Source organism: Salmo trutta, chromosome 16 (genome assembly GCF_901001165.1).
Source record: "Salmo trutta chromosome 16, fSalTru1.1, whole genome shotgun sequence".
Lineage (NCBI taxonomy): Eukaryota > Metazoa > Chordata > Actinopteri > Salmoniformes > Salmonidae > Salmo > Salmo trutta.
Window position 1 is genome coordinate 38,646,623 of NC_042972.1, and position 25,010 is coordinate 38,671,632.

Genomic DNA, 25,010 nt, shown 5'->3' on the forward strand with positions numbered 1-25,010 from the left:
TAGGTGATCGTCTTAACTAACCCCATGCTGCCTGGCCCTCCTTCACAGAGCGCCACGTTCTAAAGCGCTGACGCTGTCAGCAAACGTTGTCATACAGTGAGGTGCCACAGTGGTGCTCTGTTGTTTGGAATAAAATGTGCTGCCAAATATGCTTGCCACACAGAGACAGGGACACACAACCCTGTCAAATTCAAGAGTGAGTTGGCATACAGTGTCTCGGAGGTCTGAAGCAGAATGCTAATAAAGTTCATGTTTTGCACCTCCAGCAGTAGACAGAGCAGCAGTCTGCTGACAGGAGGATGGCTGCCTCCTTTTTAATGGAGGATTTTGATGTGTATTTTGATCCACAGAGGAAGAGTTTACATCTCGACTTTATTATATTCTCTAATAGCTCAGAGCTGATACTCGTCAGTTTGCTCTCTTGCCCTGAGTCGTGAAAGCCTTACTCAGTATGATCCATACAGAAGCAAACAATGACAATGGGATGAGGAGTGACGAAACTAGGGCTATAACAGAGGTGGTGGGGGGGGCGTTACCCACATAGACTGGCTAGTAGCAACATCAGACATATCTAAACATGAACATAGTGATTTATACAGTAGTTTATATAGTAGTATATATATAATAGTTGGCTTTTGTTTAATAGATATGTTTTTCCATATTTTATAATTATGCTGTTTTCACTCACAATTGATTTAAAGTGAAGTAAAACTAATGGGGGGAAAAATCCTTTATATTTGTGAAGATTTCCATAAATCACTATCTCTTTTCCACTCAGTTTTTTACTCCTTACTTCAAACCCCCGATGAGTCCAATAAGAGATGAAAGCTTTTGGGCACCCAGTCATATCAGGAAAAACATGCTCCCATTCAGCTGACATGCTACAGACAGACACCACAGGATTGGCTGACAGCTGACAGCAGCCTCTCATCTACAAGCCAACTTCATTCTTTGAGAGCTGACATGTTTTCTTCTTAACTCTCGCTAATAACTTGAAACCCTCCCAAGGTGAGGTTAGCTATCTGGAATGCATTTTCTGAGATATGCGTCCTATGAGTTCTGTATTTCATAAAATATGTTTGACTAAATGTTAAGATGCTGAATAACATGTTAACAGAGGCATTTTGCGACATACGTAGAAAGCCCTACAAGTTTATAGGTCATTTTCCTTTTCTGTGACTCAAACAGGAGGACTGAATGTGGGTTAGTATGATAAATACAAAATGAGAGCATGACTAACTTCACTGAAATGCTAGCCTCACTCACCAGCAGCTGGTGAGCTACTGTACTTAGACTCCATTTTACTGTAGTCAAACATGGGGATCAAGGGGAAATACTGTATAACAGCCAGCGCTAGAGGCAGCATAATATAAATCAATAATTGGACCAGACAGACACTCAGAGAACATTAATACTGCAGCTTGATTGGGTAGAAAATGCTCACTCTAAGGACACGCTCTAAGGCTCACTGATGGACACTATGCTAAGTAAAGAGGAGTTCCACATGATAAATGTCCTGCATGTTAATGTTCACTTGAAACTAGATGGGTTAGCATTAGGATGTGTATTTATCAGTCATTTCCCAATGTGTGTGTGTGTGCGTGTGCGAGTGCGTGTGCGAGTGTGTGTGTGTGTGCATGCATCCGTGTGTCTGCATGTCTTTGTCTACCTGTCTATCTGCATAGCCATTAGTGTTAATATTTGACTCAGTTGGACAAAGACAAACAGTGTGTAACTCACTCTGAGGAAGGAGTCCAGCGATCCGTTCTCCATGAACTCAGTGATGATCATGACGGGGGCGCTCTTGGTGACCACACCCTCCAGGTGGATCACATTCGGGTGGTCAAACTGACCCATGATGGACGCTTCAGACAGGAAGTCCCGTCTCTGCTTCTCTGTGTAGCCCGACTTCAGCGTCTTGATGGCCACAAACATCTCCCTCTTGCCTGGGAGCCTCAGATTCCCACTGCACACCTCCCCGAACTCTCCTACAAGACATAACAGAGAGACAGTTAATGACAGGAGATGTCTGACAGAGGTTACAAACATTCACATTATGAGCCAAAATGTAGTCCCTAATTCATTGGAATACAGACAACATTCAACATATTTAGATGTAAAAAATTACTGGCCTTTCTCTTTACCTGCGCCAATGACTTGCTCAATCTTTACAAAGGAGATGTCAATCTCCTTAGCAAACTCCCTTACAGCCTCGTTGGGGTCCTCATATGTAAACGGATCGATATATATCTTCATTCCTGGAGTCACTTGGAAAAAGAAGAAGCCGATATAATTTTGTATTCTGACATACACACACACAAACTCTGCAACCGTGTCTGTATTTAACATTCAGAGTGTGAGTAGCCAATGCAGTATGTTATTATGAGAGAGTCAGAGAGGCTAGTGTTAGTGCAAGGTAGGAACGGTAGGTATGGCTGGGGGTATCAGGACTATAATAATCAATGGGCAATGACATGGTATTCCCAGTAAGTTATTGGCAGTGATAAGGCAGGTTAATGTATGAATAAGCGCCATAGTGTCATAGCAGACCATTAACACCCAGGAGAGGCAGCCAGTCACTATACCAGTATTTCTCTATGCTCCAGAAAATAAATTGGCTTTCTTAACCTCTGATGCCAGGTAAATTGGCTTAAGGTGGACTTTAAGTGTTCAGTGACTTAAGTGTCCCAGGTTTCAAATCCGATTATTCTTGCTCTTACTTCCACATCTGGCCTGAGGTTTTTTAGTACAGTCATGAAACCTGCATAGCAGACTGAACTGAAGAAGTGTTCAGGAACAGATGGAGAGCCCCTTGAAAGTCCCCAGTCAGAACCCTCCTATCTCTTCCCAAACTATAGAGCGATCCAAAGACCACCCACCAGAGCATGGCAGAGACCACCTGACACTGGGGAGGACAGCCAGGAAAACTGTGACCATCAGTGTGAGGATGAAGACACACACAGGGGAGTGGAACGGTATTATTAGCTGTGAAATGCCCTCAGCCTCTCCGGCAATAATCCCCACGGAATTACACCCTGGAAGAAACAAGTTCTGTAAATACAGCATTTACTGCAATCTGATTTTATTGATTACACATGGGAAAGCTGTCTATATTGATAAGCCTGGAAAGCAGAAGAGCTAAATAGAAAAATATATAAATAAATAAAACTGAAATAAGCTCAGGGAGGAAATATATCAGACCCTTTCTTTTTTAGCTAACCGACGGAGGGAAAAATGATAAGCCATAAGCTCCCAGAGAGAGCCAAACTAGTTTAAATTGCGGCTCCTGAGCTCCAACTTGAAGATTAATTTCTGTTTCATGGAACTCTGGGCCAACATGGAAAACAAAATAATGAATAATGGCCATTTCTTCACAATCTCCTTAGAATTGTTCAGCAATGGCAAAAGTTGTGCATGGTATTAGCATGTTAATGGACTTTAACAAGCTATGAGAAGACTAAATGCTATTTCTACAACAATGGAATTAGTTGACTATGAAATGAGACCATACAGCCAACACACACTTGTACACAAGCTATGTTGGGATAAATCCTAGCATGAAGACGGTTGAAGAAAACAAGAGACAAGATTACCAATGGAGAGGTGAGAAGAAGCACAAGGTTGGGAGGTAGCCAAGGACACTAGAGTGCCAGGTGGTAGCCATGGAGACAGGTGTGTGAGGCAGCAGAGGGTTGAACGTTAGCCATGGAGATGACTTTGTGAGCCGGTAGCCATGGAGACAGGTGTGTGTGTTAGCAAGAGTGTGGGGGAGGTGCAAACAGTCACAGAGTGAGAGCGAGGGCTGGATTACTCACTGTGGCCGCTGGTGTAGTGCTGCAGCTTGTCTGTGTACTCCGAGTCTGCTCTCTCAAAGCCACGCCTCCTGGGAGAAAGACAAAGAGCTATAGCGCTGGCCCAGAGAGGGGGTGTGGTCTATGCACCAGGCCTACCCGCTCCACAGCTAGCTAATGACCACTAAACACAACCAGCCTATAAACTATAAACCCCACCTTAACAAGCTACAGCACCCATTAAAGCACACTAACGAAGTAGGGGAGAAACAAAAAACACTAAAGCGAACGTGTCTAATCTGGCTGGCTTGTTTGACTGTTTTGTGATATGCGGCATTGGTTGGCTGGACTGATGCATGAATGACTCACCGGTTGCAGACGATGACGATGACAACCACTGCGATGAGGAAGACCAGACCTGCAGCTGCAGAGCCGATGATAAGAGGCAGCTTCTCCTGAATGCTGGTGTTGTACTCCTCTGTGATTAGACAAACACACACAAATCACACACTGAAACATATGGACCGGTATCTGAGCAAATGCATATGGAGCAAACAGTGGGTGACAGACAGACAGACAGACGGTTGGAGAGACCAATGGGCATCTTGGTTGGCAGCACAAGACCTCTCTCCAAAGCCCACTGAGCGGGCTCAAATGCCATCGATATGGCCGCCCGCTCGTCTGGAACTGAGAGAGCGTGTTTGGGAGAGACCCAGCTCCCTTCCCTCCAGAGCGTTGCCAAACACAGGGAATACAGCATGGCAGTAGGCACATAATCTCACAACACCACCTCATGTCCTGACTGCTCTGTCTGGGGTGGAGACTGGGGAGGGCTGTGTCATGGGTTGTGTCACAGGGTGGTACTGTATGCATCAAACTGTAATGCTGGGTTCTCTTTTGTCTGGCAGCGTGCTGGCTGCTTGCCGTGGAGGAGAAGAGAGCAAAGGAGAGATCAGGCTAATGATGGCCCTCGGCACTGCAGGTAATGAGATGTTTAGAGAACACCCAGGTCGCTGTGCTAACATCAGATGAGCTGCTTAGGAGCCAGGGGAGAAGCTAATCTGCCAAGCACTGTCCTTCTATACAGATTAGACACTAACCTGATGTATGGTTAGGCCACGCTTAATCAAGTACAGTCAACTACAAAAATATCTACATTCATGCATTACCCATCTTATTCAATGGCAGAAAATAACTTCCCTGTGAGTTCTGCTGAGAAGATAATGAATGAAATCCACATAAATAAAACAATGGGTGTACACATTGTTGGAGAGTTGTCTTGTAGAATGCATCTCAGACCATTTCCCCATCAACATCCTTGTGTCTGTTGGGTCATTAGGTCTATGTTGTAATGGTCCAGGTTCGGTTGATGGGCCATGCATGGGATGTGATAACTCTGCATCTCTCTATGCTCTATCTGAGCTGAGGGAATGTTAGCTGCACCCTCACCCTGCATCTCTCTATGCTCTATCTGAGCTGAGGGAATGTTAGCTGCACCCTCACCCTGCATCTCTCTATGCTCTATCTGAGCTGAGGGAATGTTAGCTGCACCCTCACCCTGCATCTCTCTATGCTCTATCTGAGCTGAGGGAATGTTGTCTGTACCCTCACCCTGCATCTCTCTATGCTCTATCTGAGCTGAGGGAATGTTACCTGCACCCTCACCCTGCATCTCTCTATGCTCTATCTGAGCTGAGGGAATGTTAGCTGCACCCTCACCCTGCATCTCTCTATGCTCTATCTGAGCTGAGGGAATGTTAGCTGTACCCTCACCCTGCATCTCTCTATGCTCTATCTGAGCTGAGGGAATGTTAGCTGTACCCTCCCCCTGCATCTCTCTATGCTCTATCTGAGCTGAGGGAATGTTAGCTGCACCCTCACCCTGCATCTCTCTATGCTCTATCTGAGCTGAGGGAATGTTAGCTGCACCCTCACCCTGCATCTCTCTATGCTCTATCTGAGCTGAGGGAATGTTAGCTGCACCCTCACCCTCAGTCATGGTTTGGAAGTAGAGCTTGCCGCTGTAGCGGCCAAATCCAGCCACGGTCCGGGCGCGAACCAGGAACACATAGATCGCGCCTGGTTTGAGACCGCGGATGACCACTGTGTTGGTCTGGCTCTTTATGATGGTTGAGTTGTACTCTGTCTGGTCCTGAGAGAGTAGGAAAGAAAGTGGGAGGAACACAAATCAGTGCCATCCACAGAACAATTACCATAAGCATGCAATAATTTAGTGCCTTAGAAAAATAGGCTGATGAGCAAAGTAACTAAGATAGAGACTCAAATGTTTCTAACACTGATGTATCTATTTGATCAAGCAGAACGAACAGAGAATGAAAAGCAACAGCCGGAGGCAGAAAGGATGGCAGTTTCAGGTCAGCTAGAATTAGTTTGTTTGAGCTGTGAGTTCTGATGATCAGTGCAACTTTTCGTTGCCACACCGGTTCATTCTCTCCACAAAGCTGACAGGTCTGTCTGGAAGAGGAGACTAAAACTGTGCCGGCTGCTGCCTTAGACCAATCACTCAGCAGCATGATTACAGTTGTGAGTTCTAAGCCACGGCAGGGGCCGGAACAATTGTTTTGACAGCTCTCCTCAGCAGTGTCTGAGAAAATAATTAGACTAAAAAGTGGAGCAGCATGGTGCGCAGTCACAGAGGAGTCCTCAATGAACGTTGTGTGTGTGTGTGTTCTGGTCTGCTTGTATCTAAGTGTGTGAGCATGTGTTTGCGTGTGGTAGTATTTGTGACCGACCGACCGACCGCCTTGACAGACAGACTCCTGTCTGTCAAATTTATTGTGAGAGAGTATGCTGTCTGTTGAATACTATTTTTATGGCAGTCAACGCTCCATTGTTTCAACCGCAAATCTCTCTGGAGGGCTGAGAGCGGTTTCCTTTCCCATTGACTGACCGTGATTATAATTGAAAGGGATCAAGCAGAAGTTGTACGCGGGATTCAGAAGCTATGTCTGCCTGCCTCAGTGAACACACTGTACACCAACAGGCAAAGATGTTCTGAATTTCAATTTGATAAAAAATGAGGGCTCGTTTTGCAGTCAGTGGATACCTTGCTTGGCCCTGCTGAGCTGAAGGACGGGCAGACTCAATTATATCTTCATGTGTGTCTGTGTACATGGAGCTGAGAAAGAGCAGACTGTTTGTTAATGGGCAGTGTGCAGTGGGTACCTACCTTCTCATAGTACTGCAGTTCATAGTCCAGAATGACTCCATTGGGCTGGGCTGGTTGAGACCAGGACAGAGTGATGCTGTCCACGGTACGACTGATCTGGTGCATGATGGACACTGTCGACGGAGCTGCAGAGAGAGTAATAGATAGAACGGGAGAGATATACAGACACAGAGGGAAAGAAGGAAAGTGCATAACAAATTTTTTTTATCATCACAACATTCAGTCACAACGATTAGCTCTGAATCATAGATCTGAATCATATAATTAGTTCAGAATCATAGATCTGAATCATATAATTAGTTCAGAATCATTGATCTGAATCATATAATTAGTTCAGAATCATAGATCTGAATCAAATAATTAGTTCAGAATCATAGATCTGAATCTTAAAATCTCATCAAACAGATATCAAACAGATGCCTACTTCACTGAACTATGTAACGCCGTAGTAATAGTGATATGTTGGTAGTTGGTCTCATCGTGACCAGACATGCACTGCATGTAGACAGGTCACAACATACATCATTTGAGGGGACTTTCCAGCACTGACTCAGTACTATTTCCATGATTAATCCGTGCTTCCCACACTGTCAGGGTGTGAGCGCAGTGTCTGTCCATCTGGCTGGCTAGCAATCATTCCCCTGGCCGCATCCTCCTAGCAAGACAAATTGCGGAGCAAGCCCATTTTGTAAGGCACATAAAACCAGAGAAAATCACCAGAACCACAAGTATGCCATACACAATCGTCATTTAGTTTTTTTCAGCCTTCTATTTGTGTAATTGCAGTCTATGTTTACGCATATTTCTTGTGGATGACAACTTAATACACACTAGTAAACGGTTTGAAAGTGCAAGGACAAGAGTCATGGTCATGGTGGAAAGATATAGAGAATTATAGCATTTATTTTAATCACATAATATGTGGTAATCACGGTGTAGGAATAAGCCAGATCCTTTCAGCAGTAGTTGAGCCGTAAAGGACTGTTGAGTGGGTAGGGTTGTTGGCTGCCTTTATTCTAACAAAACCAAAGGACAAAACTTACAACTTTCTTTTTGGTAAGGCTAAAGGGTCAGGGGGCATGCTATCCACGCTCCCTCATACAGCCATTAACATTAGTGCAGGGTGCCGTGGGTCACAGTGAAGATAATGCAGAAGGTTAAAGTGCTGTCTGGGGCTGGGAGGGCAGGATTTATGGGCCCTGGGCCTCAGCTGCACACACGGCCTTCAGCCAGCAACACAGTGGCTCCCCAGAGCCCCAGCCATAAAGACAGAGGCCGCCCCAGCAGCACGCGCTCTCCATGGAAAATCCCCTGACTGGAAAACCCTCCCATCCTCCCTCACTCGGCCCCACCTACCATTATCTCGGAATCTAGGGGAGTGTGTGTAGTTAATATCTCATATATAAATCTCAGTGTTCATTTATTTTGTTGTTGTTCATGTAACAAAATGCTGCTAATTGCTGATGCTATCCACCACGCCATAAAAGTGCATTTCAGATGGGGTTTCGATTAAAATGCACATGTTCAGTACTGTAGTGTAAAGCCCATAACAGATCCCAGTGACCAGTGTGCTGTAAGACATGATGATGGAGAGGGCATTTTATGGCCTATTCATTCTCACCAGCGTGTCAGCCTTGCTTCACATGCCCCCTGACCCAAACAGAAGCCTCCATACAAGGACACTAACCATGAGATACTGTCTAAACAGGGATGTCCCCATATGCCATCGGCCTTAAACATAAAGCGTGTACAGATAATTAATAGGCAGCCTGCAGTTTCATCTCCTGCAGCACTTGCACAAAGATAGCCTGCGATTCTGCCACGAGCATACATCATCCTCTTCAGAGAGACCCAGAGGAGACTGGAATACTCACAGGCATCTCTTCAATCTCACTGTCCATTGACTTTGTTTGCAGTCACAAGACAGCTTAATAAGACAAATAATCACAATACCGGGAACTCAGGAATATTACAGATGTACATATATTCAGGACTGCATGCCACTTGCTTTTTTGTCCATAGCATTTCCAGTAGACAAGCAGTGTAGCCATCTCTGGCAACCTAATCCCAGGCAGGGCAAACAGACAAAGGCAGAGTACGTCTTCATGTACAGAGGATGGACACATGCCAACTTAAAAGCTGTCCAAGAAGGACACTGTGATTTCCTCCACTGGAAGGACGTCTTCCGGACTGCAGCATGACAGAGGAAATATCTGTATCTCACCAAACATAACTATTGAGGAAGAACTAAACAGGACAACAGAGACTAAAGAAGACGCAAGACATATTGTTACTGGTGATACGGGGAAAATGTGTGTGGCGTGTCGACTGTACTGCAATAATGGTATAATTTTCCACTTGATACGCCAAAGCATAGAGAGGGCTAACAGCAGAGTCTCTGCCATGAGGAGGGTGATAATCACCAGCTAGTAAAATATATAGTAAAATAGTCATGGTGGAGCATTCCAAATAATTGCTGCTGGCAACGGTACAGCGATGAGGACTATTTATCTCGAATTCTAGGTGTTTAACTTTTTCCTGGCAAGCCTTGTGAGCTGACACACTAGAACGATCATCCAGCACAAAAGAGGGTTCAGAGGGAGCGTGAGTCTGTGAACAAACTCATCAGGAACAGATAACGTTTGCATTATTTTATCTCAACTACATCCAGGCCCAGAGTTTCTGAATAACATCCCAACATTTTGGAAGGTAAACCAACAATACTGTGTTATCTGTAGATGGGAGGGTTGTGGAGGGTATAGAAGAGAGGGTTTACATGAGAGACCTAAGGCGACAAATGCGGAACGAGAGAGCTCAGTTTGTTGTTTTTGTAAAGTTTTGACAGTGTTTCCTCGCAAAGTTTGGTTAATATACTTTTTTTGTATCCCGCGATGCGGTTAGCCTCAGTTGCAGTGACCGCTACCGTCTGTCCAGACCAAAAACTCTGAAGTTGTTTGGTGTAGCTAGCTACTAGACTAGCAGGTAGCTTATCAAGCTAGCAGGGTATTCCAAGAATAGCTTGAATACATCCAGCGATGTTGTTAGCCCTTGTGGCTGGGAAGTGTCCCAGGTGTGTGGTTATATTCCCTGCTGCCTGTTGCTGTTTCCCTGCGACCTGACCTGGCTGGAACTGCGTGGTATATCTAAGAACATCAGTCGACGCTGTCACCATGCGTCGACTGATGTCGACGCAGAGGACAGTGTTTCTCTAGCACAGGTGAAAGATGTGCTAGAGAACCACCCACCAAACCCTCTTTTACGCTACTGCTACTCTCTGTTTATCATATATGCATAGTCACTTTAACCATATCTACATGTACATACTACCTCAATCAGCCCGACTAACCGGTGCCTGTATGTAGCCTCGCTACTGTTATAGCCTCGCTACTGTATATAGCCTCGCTACTGTTATTTTTCACTGTCTTTTTACTGTTGTTTTTATTTCTTTACTTACCTATTGTTCACCTAATACATTTTTGCACTGTTGGTTAGAGCCTGTAAGTAAGCATTTCACTGTAAGGTCTACACTTCTTTTTTTCAGCGCACGTGACAAATAAACTTTGATTTGATTTGACCAACAACAAAAAATTATACAAGGAGCTGTTTTATAGCAGGAGAATAGCTTATAGAGCTCTGTCTAAATATTGGTGGATACAACAAACACAAGGATGGACGATCTGACCAGAAAAGTGCAAATGGTTGCATTTCTAACCCAGGGAGAGCTTGAAGTGATGAAGCAGGACTGCAGCAAGATGGACATTAACTGTACGACCAAGAGAAACGACATCAGCACTGTCTATAAATCTATGTTAACAATTATAAGGAAACAAGATTATCTAGAAGGACAATCAAGGTGAATTAACATTGTTCTGGATGGAATCCCAGTGTCTCCACATGAGACCTGGACTGATTCTGAGGAGAAATTGAGGAAAATGATAACTGAAAAGCTGATGATGGATAACAGGGAGATTGAGCTGGAGCACACCAAGAGGACTGGAAAAAACCTAAGCTTGCCTCGCAGTCGGTGTTCCAATTCATCCCAAAGGTGTTTGATTGGGGTGGAGGTCAGGGCTCTGTGCAGGCCAGTCGGGTTCTTGCACACCGATCTCGACAAACCATTTCTGTATGGACATCGCTTTGTGTATGGGGGCATTGTCATGCTGAAAAGGGCCTCCCCAAACTGTTGCACAGAATCATCTAGAATGTCATTGAATGCTATAGCGTTAAGATGTCCCTTTACTGGAACTAAGGGGCTTAGCCTGAACCATGAAAAACAGCCCCAGACATTACTCCTCCTCCACCAAACATTACAGTTTGCACTATGCATTTGAGCAGGTAGTGTTCTCCTGGCATCCGCCAAACCCAGAATCGTCCGTCGGACTGCCAGATGGTAAAGCGTGATTCATCACTTCAGAGAACGCGTTTCCACAGCTCCCGAGTCGAATGTCGGTGAGCTTTACACCACTCCAGCCGACGCTTTATATTGCGCATGGTCATGGAAACCCATTTCATTAAGTTATTGTGCTGAAGTTGCTTCCAGAGGCAGTTTGGAACTCAGTAGTGAATGTTGCAACCAAGAACAGACGATTTTTATGCATTAAGCGCTTCAGCACTCGGCGGTCCTGTTCTGTGAGCTTACAGTTGCCTGGGGCAGCTCTAGCAGTACAGAAATTAGACAAACTGACTTGTTGGAAGTCACTGAGCTCTTCAGTAAGGCCACTCTACTGCCAATGTTTGTCTATGGAGATTGCATGGCTGTGTGTTCGATTTTGTACACCTGTCAGCAACGGGTGTAGCTGAAATAGCCGAATCCACTCATTTGAAGGGGTGTCCACATACATTTGTATATATAGTGTTTTTTTGTTTGGACTACTAACAACAGACTACTATCATGTTTATAGGAAAGGGCACTCAACATGTAGGCCTACTGCACTGACACAAATGACTGATGATTGGCTGAAAGAAATTGATAATAAGAACATTTTGGGAGCTGTATTTTTAGACTTCAGTGCAGCCTTTGATAGTACTGACCATAACATGTCATTGGAAAAATGTTTGTGTTATGGCTTTCCATCCTCTGTCATATCATTGGTTGAGAGCTGAGCTATCTATCCAATAGAACGCAGAGGGCTTCATTAATGGAAGCTTCTCCAATGTAAAACATATAAAGTGTAGTATTCCGGAAGGCAGCTAGCGGTCTTGGCCCTTTACTATTCTCTATTTTTACTGATGATCTACCAACAGCATTAAAAGCATCAAAACCTGTGTGTCCATGTAGGCTGATGACTCAACCACATCTAGTGAAATCACTGCAACCCTAAACAAAGAGTTGCAGTCAGTTTTGGAATGGGTGGCTAGTAATAAACTAGTCCTGTACCCATCTAAAACTAAAAGCACTGTATTTGGTACAAATATTTCCCTATGATCTCAGTTCTAGACCTCTCAATCTGGTAATAAATGACGTGACGGTTAAGCAAGTTGAGGGGACTAAACTTCTTGATGTCACCTTAAGACTGTAAATTGTCAAAGTCAAGGCATATTGATGAAATTGTTGTAAAGAAATGGGAGAGGTCTATCGGTGATAAAGAGATTCTCAGCACTGTTAACACCACAGTTGACCAAACAAGTCCTGCTGGCTTTAGTTTTATCTACGTAAATACTGACTATTGCCTGGTGATATTGTCAAGTGCTGTCAAGAAGGACCTAGAAAACCTGCAGCTGGCCCAGAACAATGCAGCACGTCTTGCCCTTCAATGTACACAGAGGGCTTATGTCAACCGTATGCATGTCAGTCTCTTTTGGTTCAAAGTAGAGGAGAGACATACTAGAAGCATTGTATTTGTTTCTGTCTGGTCTGACAGACATACTTACCCCACCATACATGCCACCAGGGCACAGTCCACAAATCCAGAATGAATTCAAGGCAACACACAATAGAGCCATGATCACATGGAACTCTCTGCCATCTCAAATGACAAACAGCAAAATTAGCTTTAAAAAAAAACCCTAATAAAACAACACCTCTCCCTTATCTGACCTAAATAACTCTTAGGCACATGGATGTGTACTGATGTGTGGGTAACTGTCAGTAATGACGGTAACTGGGGCGGCAGGTAGCCTAGTGGTTAGAGCTTTGGACTAGTAACCGAAAGGTTGCAAGATTGAATCCCTGAGCTGACAAGGTAAAAATCAGTCGTTCTGCCCCAGAACAAGGTAGTTAACCCACTGTTCCTAGGCTGTCATTGAAAATATGAATTTGTTCTTAACTGACTTGCCTAGTTAAATAAATAAATAAAATAAAACTGTCAGTAATGAGGGTAACTTTCAGTATGAACCATTTTTGGCTCTATTGTTCTTATTTTAAATGTGTGTAGTTCAGTCCTTAAGCTGTTCTTGTCTATTCATGTTCTGTATTATGTCACGTTCTATGTTTTGTGTGGACCCCAGGGAGAGTAGCTTCAGCAACAGCTAATGGGGATCCTAATAAAATACTAAATACTAAAGGTAGTGTATTACTGTAAGTAGTATTGTCAGTGCTGTTTAATGTGAAAGTGTAGTGAGTTCCTGTAAAGCCCTTGGATCTGATAAAAGACTTTGAGGCTTCGGGCTCTATTCTAGCATGACGCTCCGGCTGGGGCCCAGTAACAAAATATAAAAGGCTCTATTTTGTGCAACATCCCAATAGAAGTTTTACTGTTGTGTTTGAACACCTACTGTAGTAACTTCCATAATTAATCAAAGATGGGCTTTACAGAGTTATTAAATCCATGCCAATGTAATGGGGCATGCTTTTGCAAACACAGAGAATCAATTTCCTCAGGCCACTGATCGATCCCATGTACATCTTCTACCCAGTCTACTCTTTGTTCTATACTCTTCTATTCTGCTACACTCATTTGGTGGGCTTTACCTTCCTCCCTCCACTGCATGTGTCCCTCCCTCCCTCCCCCTCCTCCCTGTCTTCCCCCAAGAATGCTGGTCCCCTTTCAGCTCAGCCTATTGATTCTGTTCCCTTCTGAGCTTGATGGGCATCTTCATTAAACGAGCTGGTGGACTGAGACCAGGCTGGCCTTTGATGGCTGATAGGCATGCAGGATGGGAGAGGCACAGGAGAGGGCCCCGCTGCCCATCACATCTCACCCTGCTTGGGCCTGGACAGGGCCTGGGTCTGGGTGCAGGACCACGTTGGCCAGCTGGAGCTTCTGCCACCACAGAGACAGAGAAGCAGCAGCCATTACAGAGCCATGCTCCGAGGGGTGGGAGGCACAGTCATTATAGTAATCACAGTTGCAGTTTGTGGTTGGGAGAGACAATGCCACTTCAAGTAATTTCCCCTTTCTCCCTTTGTTCCCCTTCCCATCTTTAAAACCCTGCACTATTACAATGAAATTCTAGTGAAATGCCAAAGTCTGCTAAAAAAAACAAGGTTGGAGAGACACAACAGTCAACCTTCTATCTTGGTTGTTGAATCTGGGAAAGTGACTTGGATTTAGGACTTCTCTTTGAATATCTGACTTGCCAATATGCAGCATGGTCAATGAACATGTGGCTATGATTTGATTTGAGGTTCTAGTGCAGGGAGAAACGCTATGATTTGGGGGGTAGCGAGAACAGATCAGCCCTCGTAAATCCCTGTCCCCTTTCACAGTAAAACTCTGTTTCCTCCACGGCACCGTCTCTCCCAATGGGCCAGCCAGCTGCTCCTCCACCATGCAGTCAGGCAGCCTCCTAAACAGGCTGTTGGTGCTGCCTGCACTCTCTCTCCCTCCGACTGCTCTCCGTTTACGAGGCATGCTTCGAGAGCTCTTAAAGGGGGAGGCCTGTATTTGCATATACTTTTAGCACGCTGGCAGCCGGCCCTGTTCCCCATCTGCAATGAATTGTGGGTTTTTACGTCTCCAAAGAGTTTCCAATGCAGTAAAGCTACACAAGCAAGATTTCAGTTCATCAAGCTTTAAACCATCTGCGCTGGAAAAGATTGGGGCCTTAATGCACTCGTACACAAAAATCTAATTTTAAAATAGGCACTCCAGGGGCTTAAGAAGTTTCAGATGCTTACAGGGAGGTTAGATCTAATCTAAGCACAGTACGCCACCAAGTAGTTCTGCTCACCCAAGACCTAACGCAGAGACTGGGAGAGGAGTGAGGGGACAGTGTTAAGGGGCAAGGTGGGAACTCTCTTTGCAGTCACTTGGCAGCCACTGGTAGCAAATACAATATATTTTCTCTGCTGGGCTTGGGCCTGATTGGTTATTCAGTCTGGGCAATAGTTTTAGCAGTACGCTACATGTATGGGCATCAAAGCTCTGACTCACAGGCTCTAGCCTAGCCACAGTTAGTTTATTTGCATTCAGATATTCTGTATCTGGCTTCTGAACCGGCTTCTTCAGGAGACAGCTGACTGAACAGGGGTCACTAAATCAGAAGGACCGCAAAATGGTTCTACTAATACTTTTATTGTACAAGAATCAGTTCTATGAGTTTGAGTTTATTTTGTCAAGTGGATAAGACACTTTTGACCTTAAAGGGTGTAGGCCTTCAGAAGAGCCTGAGCGGATGCTATAATACAAAACCATTGTCCTGGAAAATCTACTGTGTACCGGACATTGAAAGACTGGATACAGAACATTTGCTGTAGTTACACTGCACATGCATTAACTTTTGTTACCCACTTATACATTTCTTATCTGCATTTACAGATAAGGATTTACTATATGACACACAATGGCCAGGATTTAAAATAGATGATCTCAGCTTGAACTCAATTTACTTAAATCCTCAGAGTGAATCATGGGAAAGACATGTGCATGTAACTCATGATCTTAGAGATTCATGCTTTTGACCTCACCTATGTCACACTGAAAGGGAAGACAATATTTGAAAGGACACCAAGGTTGTTGAGGTAAAGAAAGTGGTCCCTCAGATTCCAAGAAAAAGTATTATAAAGGTTAAAGTTTAAATTAAACAATAGTGACTTTGTTTTGTTCCAGTGTGAATCATTATGTCAATATTGGATTTTCTACACTTTTCTAGGTAGTCATCACGCTTCTGTAAACAAAATAGATAATTGCTTCAACATTTTTTATAGTGGTGTGTCTGTGGTGTGTCTGAGTCGACACAGACATGCGCCTCTTTGTGTGTATGTCTGTGTCTGTGAAGTGTGTGTATGTGTGTATCTGTGAAGTGTGTGTATGTGTGTATCTGTGAAGTGTGTGTGTGTGTGTGTGTGTGTGTGTGTGTGTGTGTGTGTGTGTGTGTGTGTGTGTGTGTGTGTGCGTGTGTGTGTGTGTGTGTGTGTGTGTGTATGAGTCAGTATGTACCCACATACAGTACCATCTCTCTGCTGTAAATTTGCTTAGAGCAGACACTTAAATCCTCATCCGTTCCGGCACATAAAAACACTCATTCCTGTTAAATGGCTCCAGAAATAGAAGAGAAAGCAATTCCAAATGTAATCAAAGCAGAACAAAAAGACCAGACAGAAACATAACACATAAATATTTCAGAGAGCATCTTTCCCTCCGATATTTCAACAACCAGGAGATTAATTAGAGACCAGAGGTGGAGAGGGATGGAGGAGGGAGGAGAGGTAAAGATAATACAGTCCCCTTTTTCCTGTCTCTCACTTTGTTCTTACAATGCCTTCAGAAAGTATTCACATTCCTTAACTTTTTCGACATTTTGTTGTGTTACAGCATGAATTTAAAATGTATTACATTTAGAGTTTTTGTCACTGGCCTACACACAAAACCCCATAATGTCAAAGTGGAATGTTTTATTTTTTTTTCTAATTAATTAAAAATGAAAAGCTGAAATGTCTTGAGTCAATAAGTATTCAACCCCTTTGTTATGGCAAGCATAAATCAGTTCAGGAGTAAAAATGTGCTTAATGGCTCCTATAGGAGAAAACATAGAATGGATCAACAACATTTTAGTTACTCCACAATAGTATCCTAATTGACAGAGTGAAAAGAAGGAAGCCTGAACAGAATACAACTACTCCAAAACATGCATCCTGTTTGCAACAAGGCACTAAAGTAATATTGCAAAAAATGTGGCAAAGCAACTAACTTTTTGTCCTGAATACAAAGTGTTATGTTTGGGGCAAATCCAATACAACACATTACTGAGTACCACTCTTCATATTTTCAAGCATAGTGGTGGCTGCATCATGTTATGGGTACAGTATGCTTGTAATCATTAAGGACTGGACAGTTTTTCAGGATAAAAATAAGTGTAATGGAGCTAAGCACAGGCAAAATCTAGAGGAAAACCTAGTTCAGTTCGCTTTCGAACAAGACACTGGGAGATGAATTCACCTTTCAGCAGGACAATAACTTAAAACACAAGGTCAAATCTACACTGGAGTTGCATACCAAGAGGAAAGTTAATGTTCCCGAGTGGCCGAATTACAGTTTTGATTGAAATCTTCTTGAAAAAAATATATGGCAACCGTGAAAATGATTGTCTAGCAATGATCAACAACCAATTTGACAGAGCTTGAAGAATTTTGAAAGAATAATGGGTAAATGTTGCACAATCCATGTGTGGAAAGCTCTTAGAGCTGTGTTTCCAAAACTCGGCCCTCGGGACCCCAAGGGGTGCACGTTTTGGTTTTTGCCCTAACACTACACAGCTGATTCAAATTATCAAAGCCTGATGATTAGTTGATTATTTGAATCAGCTGTGTAGTGCTAGGGCAGAAACCAAAACGTGCACAGTCCCGAGGACTGACTCTGGGAAACTCAGTCTTAGAGACTTACCCAGAAAGACTCAGCTTTAATCGCAGCTAAAGTTTTTTCTACAAATTATTGACTCAGGGGTGTAAATGGGGTGTAATGGGGTGTAAATGAGATATTTATGTATTTTATTTTCAAAGAAAATTCAACAATTTCTAAAACATGTTTTCACATTTTCATTAAGGGGTGTTGTGTGTAGATGGGTGACATTTCATTTTATTTAATCAAGTTAGAATTCAGGCTGGAACCCAACAAAATGTGAAATAGGTCAAGGGGTAAGAATACTCTCTGATGGCACTGTAAATGTAAAAACAGAAATACGACTGAAAAAATATACACAATAACATGAAGAAGGGTGTTTGCCAAAGCATTGTAATTTGTATTACAGATATATCATTTGGTCTTTGCATTAATTGATATTTACACCCAACTGTGGTTTTCTTAATTTTAAAATAGAAATGTCCCCTTTCACTCACAAGACACATTACTTATATATGTTTCGTTTAACCAGCAGTGAAAATGTGAAATCTCTTCAACCAGAAAATCAGGTTGTGCACAATCTCTTTTAGAGTCAGTTATTCTGACCTTTTATATTAACAAATTCCAAGCAAAGATGTTAAATTATTCATGACTTATGCTTTACTCACCATCTCCACAAGCACACTGTGGGCAATAACAACAGTGAATAAATGACTGCATTTGCGCAATTTATTTACACATTTCAGCATCAATCAGAGCTATTGTGGCCTACAACAATTAGTTACATCCTCACATTATACAACCCCTTACAGTCCACTGGGCCAAAAGGGCCAGACTTTTTAACCCTGCTTGGAACTCATGCAATCTCTATTGCCAACGTCTTTCAAAAATGTTCACAATTTAGTTAAACTCCAGACACAGTATATGATAAAACCTACTGCATGACCTTTGTTTTTATATTTTTGTCTTGCCAAAACATAATCAATAGTTTATTCATACAATTTTCATTTTGTCTGAATAAAATATGTAGCATTGTACAAAGTATTGATTTATGAACGTGGAGGGGGAAAAGGCTTAATAAAGTGCCAATCTATGCTCTAATTCTCTTAGGGCAGGAAGTCATTAAATGCATATTGAATGCGTAGGTTATCTAGCTAAAGTCATCTAACCCTACAGTCAGCTAGCTCCGCAGTCTGCATACCTAATGCCATATGCAAATAAAAATCACACAATCTCTGCTCTCTCTCCTTCCACTAGTTGGTCCTAAGTAGTAGCCACAGTCTGTGCGTACTGTGCTGGCTGGAGCCCCAGTGTGTAGAGCTGTGCCACTCTGTCAGGGCTGGGCTGTGCTCCAGGTGTCTACAGAGGCCTCCTGTCTGTCTGGTCGCCTGACCCACACTGGCACCTTCCATATGTGCCCTTCCTGACACCTTCTGTCACTGTCACACCGCACACCCTGCATCCTACGCTGGCTAGCCTGGCAGCCTTTCTCTGCCCACTTCCCTCTACTACTGAATGCTGGACACATTAGCAGCACTGAAGCACAACAGAGGCGTGGAACACCCCCCCTTTATTTAGAGCTGTAGTTTAGAAGGCATGAATATAAAAGCCAAGCATAAGAGGAATTAACCTATGAAGAATCAAGAGTATCAAATTTGACCTTAAAGGGCTATTTTCATTGTTTTAGCTTGCTTTCATTTAGTTGTGGTGGCATTGGACAATGTCGCTATATTGGATAGAGCATAAACATTTATTGGCAGAGGTTTACCTGGCCCTACACCAGTGTTCCTCAGCAATTCCCATTGGAGCAGCCAAGCCGTCCCCAGTGGCCTGGTTACAGTTTGTTCCTAGTGGTTTGGTTACAGTTTGTTCCTAGTGGTTTGGTTACAGTGTGTTCCTAGTGGCCTGGTTACAGTTTGTTCCTAGTGGCTTGGTTACAGTTTGTTCCTAGTGGCCTGGTTACAGCTTGTTCCAAGTGGCCTGGTTACAGTGTGTTCCTAGTGGCCTGGTTAGTTCATTCCTAGTGGCATGGTTACAGTGTGTTTGTTCCTAGTGGCCTGGTTACAGTGTTCCTAGTGGCCTGGATACAGTTTGCTCCTAGTGGCCTGGTTACAGTTCATTCCTAGTGGCCTGGTTACAGTTTGTTCCTAGTGGCTTGGTTACAGTTTGTTCTTAGTGGCCTGGTTACAGTTTGTTCCTAGTGGCCTGGTTACAGTGTGTTCCTAGTGGCCTGGATACAGTTCATTCCTAGCGGCCTGGTTACAGTTTGTTCGTAGTGGCTTGGTTACAGTTCGTTCATAGTGGCCTGGTTACAGTTTGTTCCTAATGGCTTGGTTACAGTTTGTTCATAGTGGCCTGGTTACAGTTTGTTCCTAGTGGCCTGGTTACAGTTTGTTCCTAGTGGTCTGGTTACAGTGTGTTCCTACTGGTCTGGTTACAGTGTGTTCCTAGTGGCCTGGTTACAGTTTGTTCCGAGTGGCCTGGTTACAGTTTGTTCCTAGTGGCCTGGTTACAGTTTGTTCCTAGTGGCCTGGTTACAGTTTGTTCCTAGTGGCCTGGTTACAGTTTGTTCCTAGTGGCCTGGTTAGTTCATTCCTAGTGGCCTGGTTACAGTGTGCTCCTAGTGGCCTGGTTACAGTGTGTTTGTTACTAGTGGCCTGGTTACAGTTTGTTCCTAGTGGCCTGGTTACAGTGTGTTCCTAGTGGCCTGGTTACAGTTTGTTCCTAGTGGCCTGGTTACAGGTTGTTCCTAGTGGCCTGGTTACAGCTTGTTCCTAGTGGCCTGGTTAGTTCATTCCTAGTGGCCTGGTTACAGTGTGCTCCTAGTGGCCTGGTTACAGTGTGTTCCTAGTGGCCTGGTTACAGTTTGTTCCTAGTGGCCTGGTTACAGTTTGTTCCTAGTGGCCTGGTTACAGTTTGTTCCTAGTGGCCTGGTTACAGTTTGTTCCTAGTGGCCTGGTTACAGTTTGTTCCTAGTGGCCTGGTTACAGTTTGTTCCTAGTGGCCTGGTTACAGTTTGTTGCTAGTGGCCTGGTTAGTTCATTCCTGGTGGCCTATTTACAGTCTGTTCTTAGTGGCCTGGTTACAGTTTTTTCCCACTGGCCTGGTAACAGTGTGTTCCTACTGGCCTGGTTAGTTCATTCCTATTGGCCTGGTTACAGTTTGTTCCTATTGGCCTGGTTGCAGTTTGTTCCTAGTGGCATGGTTACAGTTTGTTCCTCGTGGCCTGGTTACAGTTTGTTCCTTGTGGCCTGGTTAGTTCATTCCTAGTGGCCTGGTTACAGTGTGTTCTTAGTGGCCTGGTTACAGTTTGTTCCTAGTGGCCTGGTTACAGTTTGTTCCTAGTGGCCTGGTTAGTTCATTCTTAGTGGCCTGGTTAAAGTTTGTTCCTAGTGGCCTGGTTAGTTCATTCCTAGTGGCCTGGTTACAGTGTGTTCTTAGTGGCCTGGTTACAGTTTGTTCCTAGTGGCCTGGTTACAGTGTGTTCCTAGTGGCCTAGTTACAATTTGTTCCTAGTGGCCTGGTTAGTTCATTCCTAGTGGCCTGGTTACAGTTTATTCCTAGTGGCCTGGTTAGTTCATTCCTAGTGGCCTGGTTACAGTGTGTTCTTAGTGGCCTGGTTACAGTTTGTTCCTAGTGGCCTGGTTACAGTTTGTTCCTAGTGGCCTGGTTACAGTTTGTTCCTAGTGGCCTGGTTACAGTTTGTTCCTAGTGGCCTGGTTAGTTCATTCCTAGTGGCCTGGTTACAGTGTGCTCCTAGTGGCCTGGTTACAGTTTGTTCGTAGTGGCCTGGTTACAGTGTGTTCCTAGTGGCCTGGTTACAGTTTGTTCCTAGTGGCCTGGTTACAGTTTGTTCCTAGTGGCCTGGTTACAGTTTGTTCCTAGTGACCTGGTTACAGTTTGTTCCTAGTGGCCTGGTTACAGTTTGTTCCTAGTGGCCTGGTTACAGTTTGTTGCAAGTGGCCTGGTTAGTTCATTCCTGGTGGCCTGGTTACAGTCTGTTCTTAGTGGCCTGGTTACAGTTTTTTCCTACTGGCCTGGTAACAGTGTGTTCCTACTGGCCTGGTTAGTTCATTCCTAGTGGCCTGGTTACAGTTTGTTCCTAGTTGCCTGGTTACAGTTTGTTCCTAGTGGCCTGGTTACAGTTTGTTCCTCGTGGCCTGGTTACAGTTTGTTCCTTGTGGCCTGGTTAGTTCCTTCCTAGTGGCCTGGTTACAGTGTGTTCTTAGTGGCCTGGTTACAGTTTGTTCCTAGTGGCCTGGTTACAGTTTGTTCCTAGTGGCCTGGTTAGTTCATTCTTAGTGGCCTGGTTAAAGTTTGTTCCTAGTGGCCTGGTTAGTTCATTCCTAGTGGCCTGGTTACAGTGTGTTCTTAGTGGCCTGGTTACAGTTTGTTCCTAGTGGCCTGGTTACAGTGTGTTCCTAGTGGCCTGGTTACAATTTGTTCCTAGTGGCCTGGTTAGTTCATTCCTAGTGGCCTGGTTACAGATTATTCCTAGTGGCCTGGTTAGTTCATTCCTAGTGGCCTGGTTACAGTGTGTTCTTAGTGGCCTGGTTACAGTTTGTTCCTAGTGGCCTGGTTACAGTTTGTTCCTAGTGGCCTGGTTACAGTTTGTTCCTAGTGGCATGGTTACAGTTTGTTCCTAGTGGCCTGGTTAGTTCATTTCTAGTGGCCTGGTTACAGTGTGCTCCTAGTGGCCTGGTTACAGTTTGTTCCTAGTGGCCTGGTTACAGTGTGTTCCTAGTGGCCTGGTTACAGTGTGTTCCTAGTGGCCTGGTTACAGTGTGTTCCTAGTGGCCTGGTTACAGTTTGTTCCTAGTGGCCTGGTTACAGTAGTGGCATGGTTACAGTGTGTTCCTAGTGGCCTGGTTACAGTGTGTTCCTAGTGGCCTGGTTACAGTTTGTTCCTAGTGGCCTGGTTACAGTAGTGGCCTGGTTACAGTGTGTTCCTAGTGGCCTGGTTACAGTTTGTTCCTAGTGGCCTGGTTACAGTTTGTTCCTAGTGGCCTGGTTAGTTCATTCCTAGTGTCCTGGTTACAGTGTGTTCTTAGTGGCCTGGTTACAGTTTGATCCTAGTGGCCTGGTTACAGTTTGTTCCTAGTGGCCTGGTTACAGTTTGTTCCTAGTGGCCTGGTTAGTTCATTCCTAGTGGCCTGGTTACAGTTTATTCCTAGTGGCCTGGTTAGTTCATTCCTAGTGGCCTGGTTACAGTGTGTTCTTAGTGGCCTGGTTACAGTTTGTTCCTAGTGGCCTGGTTACAGTGTGTTCCTAGTGGCCTGGTTACAGTTTGTTCCTAGTGGCCTGGTTAGTTCATTTCTAGTGGCCCGGTTACAGTTTGTTCCTAGTGGCCTGGTTAGTTCATTCCGAGTGGCCTGGTTACAGTGTGCTACTAGTGGCCTGGTTAGATTTGTTCCTAGTGGCCTGGTTACAGTGTGTTCCTAGTGGCCTGGTTACAGTTTGTTCCTAGTGGCCTGGTTACAGTGTGTTCCTAGTGGCCTGGTTACAGTGTGTTCCTAGTGGCCTGGTTACAGTAGTGGCATGGTTACAGTGTGTTCCTATTGGCCTGGTTACAGTGTGTTCCTAGTGGCCTGGTTAGTTCATTCCTAGTGGCCTGGTTACAGTTTGTTCCTAGTGGCCTGGTTACAGTAGTGGCATGGTTACAGTGTGTTCCTAGAGGCCTGGTTACAGTGTGTTCCTAGTGGCCTGGTTAGTTCATTCCTAGTGGCCTGGTTACAGTGTGTTCTTCGTGGCCTGGTTACAGTTTGTTCCTAGTGGCCTGGTTACAGTGTGTTCCTAGTGGCCTGGTTACAGTTTGTTCGTAGTGGCCTGGTTAGTTCATTCCTAGTGGCCTGGTTACAGTTTATTCCTAGTGGCCTGATTAGTTCATTCCTAGTGGCCTGGTTACAGTGTGTTATTAGTGGCCTGGTTACAGTTTGTTCCTAGTGGCCTGGTTACAGTGTGTTTCTAGTGGCCTGGTTACAATTTGTTCCTAGTGGCCTGGTTAGTTCATTCCTAGTGGCCTGGTTACAGTTTATTCCTAGTGGCCTGGTTAGTTCATTCCTAGTGGCCTGGTTACAGTGTGTTCTTAGTGGCCTGGTTACAGTTTGTTCCTAGTGGCCTGGTTACAGTTTGTTCCTAGTGGCCTGGTTACAGTTTGTTCCTAGTGGCCTGGTTACAGTTTGTTCCTAGTGGCCTGGTTAGTTCATTCCTAGTGGCCTGGTTACAGTGTGCTCCTAGTAGCCTGGTTACAGTTTGTTCCGAGTGGCCTGGTTACAGTGTGTTCATAGTGGCCTGGTTACAGTGTGTTCCTAGTGGCCTGGCTACAGTGTGTTCCTAGTTGCCTGGTTACAGTAGTGGCATGGTTACAGTGTGTTCCTAGTGGCCTGGTTACAGTGTGTTCCTAGTGGCCTGGTTAGTTCATTCCTAGTGGCCTGGTTACAGTTTGTTCCTAGTGGCCTGGTTACAGTTTGTTCCTAGTGGCCTGGTTAGTTCATTCCTAGTGGCCTGGTTACAGTGTGTTCTTAGTGGCCTGGTTACAGTTTGTTCCTAGTGGCCTGGTTACAGTGTGTTCCTAGTGGCCTGGTTACAGTTTGTTCCTAGTGGCCTGGTTAGTTCATTCCTAGTGGCCTGGTTACAGTTTATTCCTAGTGGCCTGGTTAGTTCATTCCTAGTGGCCTGGTTACAGTGTGTTCTTAGTGGCCTGGTTACAGTTTGTTCCTAGTGGCCTGGTTACAGTTTGTTCCTAGTGGCCTGGTTACAGTTTGTTCCTAGTGGCCTGGTTACAGTTTGTTCCTAGTGGCCTGGTTAGTTCATTCCTAGTGGCCTGGTTACAGTTTGTTCCTAGTGGCCTGGTTAGTTCATTCCTAGTGGCCTGGTTACAGTGTGCTCCTAGTGGCCTGGTTACAGTTTGTTCCTAGTGGCCTGGTTACAGTGTGTTCCTAGTGGCCTGGTTACAGTGTGTTCCTAGTGGCCTGGATACAGTGTGTTCCTAGTGGCCTGGTTACAGTTTGTTCCTAGTGGCCTGGTTACAGTAGTGGCATGGTTACAGTGTGTTCCTAGTGGCCTGGTTACAGTGTGTTCCTAGTGGCCTGGTTAGTTCGTTCCTAGTGGCCTGGTTACAGTTTGTTCCTAGTGGCCTGGTTACAGTAGTGGCCTGGTTACAGTGTGTTCCTAGTGGCCTGGTTAGTTTGTTCCTAGTGGCCTGGTTACAGTTTGATCCTAGTGGCCTGGTTACAGTAGTGGCATGGTTACAGTGTGTTCCTAGTGGCCTGGTTACAGTGTGTTCTTAGTGGCCTGGTTACAGTGTGTTCT

At 44.5% G+C, this 25,010-nt stretch overlaps 1 protein-coding gene across 10 annotated transcripts in view; it reads right to left on the minus strand.

Moving 5' to 3' along the window:
* Positions 1 to 25,010, minus strand: part of LOC115150722 (ephrin type-B receptor 2) — a 175,759-nt gene that overhangs the window by 12,749 nt on the left and 138,000 nt on the right. For 2 of the 10 annotated variants that reach the window (XM_029694284.1, XM_029694282.1), the window contains exons 6-11: positions 6,982 to 7,106; positions 5,781 to 5,943; positions 4,161 to 4,269; positions 3,816 to 3,880; positions 2,145 to 2,267; positions 1,741 to 1,988 (exon numbers count right to left, since the gene is read on the minus strand). In XM_029694284.1, coding sequence (XP_029550144.1) covers positions 1,741 to 1,988; positions 2,145 to 2,267; positions 3,816 to 3,880; positions 4,161 to 4,269; positions 5,781 to 5,943; positions 6,982 to 7,106 — 833 coding nt within the window. Of the gene's footprint in view, positions 1 to 1,740; positions 1,989 to 2,132; positions 2,268 to 2,879; positions 3,036 to 3,815; positions 3,884 to 4,160; positions 4,270 to 5,780; positions 5,944 to 6,981; positions 7,107 to 25,010 lie in introns of all 10 variants that reach the window. The other 8 variants (XM_029694283.1, XM_029694280.1, XM_029694274.1 and 5 more) reach the window with 7 other exon arrangements.